Below are 6,927 nucleotides of genomic sequence, written 5' to 3'. Positions count from 1 at the left end.
TTAGTGAACATCAAGCTGGATTAAAGCAATTAATGTGTTTTACTTTATGATATGATTGACTTTTTTTCAAATACAAAACTCTTTTAAAACACAAACCACACATCACAAATACAAAATATACATGATTTTTATATAAATCCAACAAAAAAAACCACCCACAATCATACCTTCAAACCAATCACCCCCAAGGACAGAATAAAGACTTACTTATCCAAAATAAAAATAAAGATGAACTCGTATTCAAGAAAATGAACGAAAAAAGCAGCTAACCCAAGATATCAAATTTCATAAACACCCTCTTAATTTTATTTTTTTAAAAATAAAAAACCCGTTTCACCCATGAATATGAATAACTGTCAAATCTAATTCAACTGGAATAGAAAATACATCCTAACCCCATGCATACCCTCCTAAAAATGGTATCCAAATCAACAGCAATAATTATATTAAGGTGAGCTATGGTTCCTAAGATACCACCTGCAAAAGCTATGTGACGACAACGATGAATGCACATGCTACAAGAGTAGTTACAATAAATTGGCCTCCGCTTTCCTACTCAATTACCCAAAAAGAAATAAACAACGAATGAAAGCATCTTCTCTAAGACTGGCTTCTTTGCCTCCTGTTTTTCTCTTGAAATAAGTTCTGTTGTATCTTCAGGCTCAAAAATCATAGTGTGATCGCTACTTGCTAAGCTGTGTACGACCAAAGTGCGACAATCTTGATGATGGAATTAGAGGTGCTTCTTCATCAACATTCATATCAGAGGAAGAAATATTCCCCCCGCTGCCACCTCCATTGTTATCACTGCTATTATTAGGTGTGAATGTATCAGATGACTTCTTCTCCAATTTCCAATCCTATGACAAAATAATATGGAAACCTAAATTATTAGATAGATAAAACAGTCTTATGGGAAGTAGGATTAGTTAATGTATGGTCGTCATCTGTTCCAATTGATAATAATTCTACAAAACCAACAACTTGAACTCCAAGATAGGATTTACTTTATACAGACAAGAGTGTCTTGATTTACTTTATACAGACAAGAGTGTCTTTGTTTTCAGGTTATTAAATTAACTCGGCTAATATTCTCAGTGCTTCACTTATTATCTCTAATAAACTGCTAATAGGCAGGCTAAGAGGTGTGTTGTCCAACAATGTTTGCTACACAATTTGAAAGAGTTCAAACAGCCAATCAAGATTTCCGTTTCCACAGCTAAAGCATATGACATTACTAGCATAGAGTTCAAGTAATAGAACAAATATGTTAACTCTGTTGTTTTTTAACCAGGCAGTAACTTTCCCAATATTTTACAGTATTTCTGAATCTTTCAGAATGAAACTAATTGATGGAAGTAAAACGGTCATACAGAGATTAATTTATAAACTATGATGTATTTTTTGACAATGTATTCATCAAATTCTTTTACCACTTTTTTCCACTGATATTGGCAGTCATTTATCACTCACATGAAAGAAATAAAAAACCTTGTATTGAAAAGCAAGTCTTATGATACCAAGGGCTATTAAGAAGATTTACCTTTGCTATTCTATCCGAAATATTTTCAGGGACCTGAGATGCACGGACATCCTTAACCTTCAAGTAGTTGTACATAACAACACCACAAAGTGCTGCACAAAAGAAGAAAAGGAAACATTTAAAATAACCACACAAAATCTAAGTATGGGTAAATGATGAAGTAACAATAAAAATCTTCCACATTTGTATGAGTAGAGAAATACCAATTGCATAACCGATTATATTCAGCCCAGTTATTGTAGACTCTGGGAATATGATGGTGGAAAGGGCTATGAGTATCCAGTCTTTTAGCACACCAGCAACTCGGATGGTGACTGCCCCAGTTCTACCAATTACTAAGAATATAGAGAAGTTCAAGGCTAAAGCACAAAGAGCATTGGAAAAGAAGATCCAAAAGTTGAACTGAATCTGTGAAACTTCCATCCCAGGCTTCTCCAGTACATACCAAGGAGCACACAGAAAAACAAAACTGCAAACAAAATACTATTCCTACATGAGCAGCTGAGCCCTAATACAACAATCAATCTAATTTCATTACCAATCATAGAAACTATCGTGGAACACTTCATCCACAAGTACAAGCACCCAGACAGCAGTCTCAGTGTTTAACAGTAGATTGAGATAACAGCTAGGCAGATCATGATACTTTTGCATTAGATACCATATCTAATTATCTATGCATTATGACAGGGTTTTTTTTAAAACAAATCTTACAATTATGGGAAGAAACTTAAAAGTGGAATTTCAATCACCATTAAATCATATCAACAAAACCTAATTGTGATTCTAAACGGAGTTTCAGGATATATGTAGTTGATGTCAAATTGTCAATTATGCTATAAAACTTGACAAGCATAAAACACTCAAAACAATAAAGAGAGGAGAGACTGGCTATTTTGCAATTTTGAGTAATATCATAACATCATATGAAATCATTTTCTTTGAATTAAAAAAAAATCTTGAAGCATTTATATACAGTACCTGCATGGAGCTATGTAATATAAGCTAGTGATTGGATTTAGGGTCAAGCCCTTCTTCTGTAGAAGAACTTGAGTTAAAACCAGCCTAAGAGCTTCTGCAAAGATGCCTGTGACCTGGTAAAGTGTGCCAACTACATTAAAATGAATTTCCCCATATGATGAGATGACAACTCCAACACTGACGAGCAACATGTTTAAGAACACGTCACACCTTGCTTTGTCAGTGCCACACATAACAGCCATGATAAATGTAGCCACAGGCACTGTAAAATCCATACCCATCCAATATAAGGAGCCAAACAGCTTTGCTTAAAGAGCATTATCATAGAATTGAAAAAACAACATTTGTACTTTTCATAGACATACTTAGAGCTTTGAGCATCTGGATGAAGGCTACTGAGATGTACAAGTAAGCTGTGTTGCCAAACCTGTTAAGACAAGGAATTGAAAACAGCAAAACAGTCACTCCCTCAGAAAAGTCAACATGATTCATAAGAGTTTGGCATTTTCTACACGTATGGAACACAAAGCATTTAATTTCTAGAACAGAAATATAGAATAAATTGTCCGGCAGAAAATTTAACTCAATTATAAGTTATTGACAAAAAAAGAAAGAAAAAGAAGAGTGTAACCCTGAATAGAAAGGCTAGGTTCCATATAAATGAGGCATAAAACCCAGTGCAATAGCATACATGTAAGCAAATGACAGTGGTCAACAACAAAATCAAGCTGCAAATTCAAAACATTAAGAGCCTAAGAAAAGCCCTGCTTGGTACAATAAAACTTCTGTCAATGGGAAACAGCATATTGAAAGTACAATTCAAAAGCCCACCCAGGAAAATAATCTGTGTGCTAGGATATGGATATATAGGAATCCAAATTTTCCAAATCACTCATGTTATGCTCTTCTAGACAGGAGTTTGGGTCAAATGCAAAAACAAAACATAATTAAGGAAAGGAAGGCCCCTTCCTCAATTGTGCTCGGAAAACAGCTTAAGCTGGGACAAGGTTACAAATTGCAGACTAAGCTCAAGAGATAAGCCATGGCCATAAATACCTGAACCACAAAACTGCTATAAAACTTGCACAAGAGCCTATTGCAGATCATCTTGCCAAACCATACTTTGTCTACTTAATATATGATAAATCTCAGTAGTATTCCAGCAGTGATCCAGGTCTGATGACGACATAAATCTTTTGATGAATTTCTTTTTCCAAAGGCTGGCATAAGAATATATAACATGCCAGATTTCTCGTTTCACATATTATTGTCATACAGTTTCTATGAGCCAAATTAACTCATATCTCACCAGAACAGCCTTTTCACATTTAGGTTCTTACCAAAGACTTGCTGCAAAGAAGGCACTTATTGGCACAACACAGGTTATGTATCTGCAAAATTATTAAAAAAACAAATTCAGAAAAGTGACAATGGACAAACAGAGAATGAAAACAAAGTTATATCACTTACATTTCCAAAGTCATTTTGACTGGAGATACAACCTGCATGTCCAGAAAAGAAGGAGAAATTAATTCCAGTACTCAAAGAGCTTAAAAGAAGGCAATGAAAAGATGTTGCAGAAGTACAGAGCTTTCAATAAAGTATTTTGCTTGACCCAGTGTATGATCACACTTTTTGGAGAAACATGAAGAAAGTTACCATACATTTGCAACATAGGTTACAGACCAACAGCTCAAAATTCAATATATGAGCTCCACATACATGCTGAAATTTATAGCTAAATGGATACAAGAATACATAAAGAATAAACCTAATCCTAGGCTATTTTAATTTGTTCTTCAAAGAAAGGTTCATTGTATAAAGGACCTGCCAAGGGATTCACTAAATGATGGGAATTGAAATGAGAAGTTTTCACCTCTTTTTTTTCTGGTCAGAATGAATGAAGGAGCTAAAACAAATGAATATGATACTCTTTATCATAGATTTTATGACTTACTTGATCACTGAGAAACTCTAGCACTAACATTCTTCACATTTTCCAAAGATAAATCCAAAACATTGTTTAAAGAATCTATAACATTCTAAGACAAAGAAATTATAAATTAAGAGCTCAAAAAAGAGGTACATGCACAGTTTTCTATTCAGCCATATGAAATAAGGTCCTGTTCATTCCTGTGAATTAAAACCATGTCACCCACAGCTTAATTGACTGTTTTGTGATTCCCATATTAGCCATCTGGGTTCCAAAAGCACAGGGAATCAAATTATGTAGGAAGTCATTACCTTAAATACACGAATAAGGAAAAAGGCTACAGCCCCTGAAAACCCCATATGAATCATCGTAAGTGTAATGGGAAATGGAAAGTCGAAATATTTTGGTGAGAGCACCCACTGCAACAAAATTCATTGAATCATACTTCAATTAAAAGTTCACTTCAAAAGGAAAACATAGAATTACAGCTTAAGTTTCAACCATATAAACCATGATGCTGCATAAATGAAAATGGCATGAACCACCAAGCAAACATGTAGATATGTCAAAAAAAGGATTTATTTACCGTAGAGACCAAAAGTAGGTCACCTCTGCAAGTGCTAGGAACTGGCTTAAACTAGGCATAACTTCAGAGCTTACACCCTGGTGGAAGAATTGAATAACTGGGACACTGAAGCAATCCTTAGCAGATTGGTCCCGAGGAGATTAAGAATTGAGTTTAATTCCCAAGGGAAAGTTCATATAAGGCAAGAAAATGCTATAGAAAATTAAAAGAAAACACTGGATGCCTGTCAACTACATGAGCAGGCAGCCATAGTGACTAACAAACAGTTAGAAAATGCGTGACTATACACAATTAGGCTTCTTTGGGTGCGAGTATCAGCTCATTTCTTTATGAATTAAATGTCAAAGACCAGATGTTGGCTGATGAACAAAAGGATGTGGTGGCTAACTAACTGCAATTTCGGGGTTCAAATATAAAAGAAAAGACAGCATCAAAATAATACAGTAACGATGTGGCAAACTGCAATAATATCCTAGGCTTATACACTTGCATAATAATAATAAGGAAGATGGTGATGGTGATGGTGATGGTGATGGTGATGGAGGTTACCTTGTTGTACAAAATGACTCCAGACGAAAGCAAAATGTAAATCAAAAGGTAGAGATAAGTCAACACCAACGGCTTATTCACAATCATGTTTGCCTTTTTTGTGCTTTGCTTCCTTACGCCAAAAGCCAGAGAAGAAAACCCACCTCTTCCTTTTCCTCTTCCTCTCTACCTCTGTATGTAAATTGTTATTACTTCTCTGGTTTCCTCCACATCATCTAAATCCATTTCAGCTCATTCGTATGTAAGAAAATTAAAAAATAAAAATAAAACAAACCTCCTGCACAAGGAAAAAAAAGGTGAGTTAGGATGACCTAATCGAATTAAATATCTAAGATAGCAAAATAATCAAAATTGAAAACAAAACCCTAGATCACCAACAAAAACAAACAAACAAACAATGTAGGGTATAAGAAATTCAAATCGAGCAAAATGAAAATGAAAGGGTCTCCCTTCAATTATTTACCAAATGCGAGACAGAGAGAAGGGGAGAAGTCCGATCCGATCAATAGAAATGAAGGGTAACTAACAGGAATCACCGACAGCTAGTGATTGGAAAGACAGAACGAAACCGAGGGGAGGGGAGGGGGTGGAAATGGTAATAAATGAATGGGTGAGTGATGAGACACTACAAACTGTTTAGCCTGCTACTATTGTCTGATGATATGATTGATGAATGAATGAATCACACAAGTTTGTTTTCTTCGTTTCACAGGAGAAGGAAAAATGAAATTGATTGATTGATTGATGTAAGAGCTTAGGTGCCCATGTGGCATTGAGGCTGCGGAGAGGTTGATACTGAGCCACAAATATTAGCACGTTTAAATTGAGTTTTGTTTTGGTGGGATTCATTTAAATTGTGACTGTTATCGTAATTTAACAAAAACTATGTTTCTACTACCTCAGTTGTTTTCATTATTTATATGAATAATAAGGAGGTGGAATTAATTCGCTATTCATTATTCACATAAATAATAAAGAGTGTTTTTACTATTTATGACTTAGATGAGTTCCGGTCCAACTCAATAAAATAAAAAATATTCAACAAAAATTTCTTTAGGCATTATGCTTTATTTGAATATATAATGTTTAACATTATTCAATTATATTACATAATTTTTATTATAAGAAAATTCCATGATGACTTAGTATTGTAAAATTTGATAATAATTTCTAATTTTATCCCTGATGATATATTACCTGATATTGTTGCACGCTTAGTAAGCCATGAAAAACATTCCTATCAAATATATTAAATTATTTTTTATTCAACCTCAATTTCAATCAAAATTTTAACCAAACATATATTTATTTAAACCAACATCAACTAAAAGTATT

At 34.3% G+C, this 6,927-nt stretch overlaps 1 protein-coding gene across 2 annotated transcripts; it reads right to left on the bottom strand.

Annotated features, from left to right (window-relative positions):
* Nucleotides 1-283: 283 nt before the first annotated feature.
* On the bottom strand, nucleotides 284-6,393 carry LOC118059276 (probable sugar phosphate/phosphate translocator At3g17430). 2 transcript variants are annotated; one of them, XM_035072114.2, is made up of 10 exons: nucleotides 6,055-6,393; nucleotides 5,593-5,765; nucleotides 4,769-4,876; nucleotides 3,995-4,026; nucleotides 3,865-3,915; nucleotides 2,890-2,951; nucleotides 2,525-2,786; nucleotides 1,747-2,012; nucleotides 1,544-1,635; nucleotides 284-860 (listed from the first exon to the last, which is right to left on the bottom strand). In XM_035072114.2, the coding sequence occupies exons 2-10, from the start codon at nucleotides 5,677-5,679 to the stop codon at nucleotides 684-686; spliced, it is 1,137 nt and encodes a 378-aa protein (XP_034928005.1). In that variant the 5' UTR covers nucleotides 5,680-5,765; nucleotides 6,055-6,393; the 3' UTR covers nucleotides 284-683. The 2 variants fall into 2 exon arrangements, with proteins under 2 accessions (XP_034928005.1, XP_034928006.1); XM_035072115.2 differs by having other exon boundaries at nucleotides 5,593-5,869; nucleotides 6,056-6,393.
* Nucleotides 6,394-6,927: the final 534 nt, after the last annotated feature.

This window comes from Populus alba, chromosome 8 (assembly GCF_005239225.2).
Source record: "Populus alba chromosome 8, ASM523922v2, whole genome shotgun sequence".
Lineage (NCBI taxonomy): Eukaryota > Viridiplantae > Streptophyta > Magnoliopsida > Malpighiales > Salicaceae > Populus > Populus alba.
This window is presented reverse-complemented; position numbering and strand designations above follow the sequence as displayed.

Bases quoted from the DNA above. Each gene is read 5' to 3' on its own strand.
- LOC118059276 (XM_035072114.2), bottom strand. From the start codon at position 5,679: ATGATTGTGAATAAGCCGTTGGTGTTGACTTATCTCTACCTTTTGATT. The intron at 2,787-2,889 runs GTATGTCTATGA...TGGATTTTACAG, and splicing joins CCAGATGCTCAAAGCTCTAA to TGCCTGTGGCTACATTTATC. The intron at 2,013-2,524 runs GTACTGTATATA...TTTTGTTTGCAG, and splicing joins TATTACATAGCTCCATGCAG to TTTTGTTTTTCTGTGTGCTC.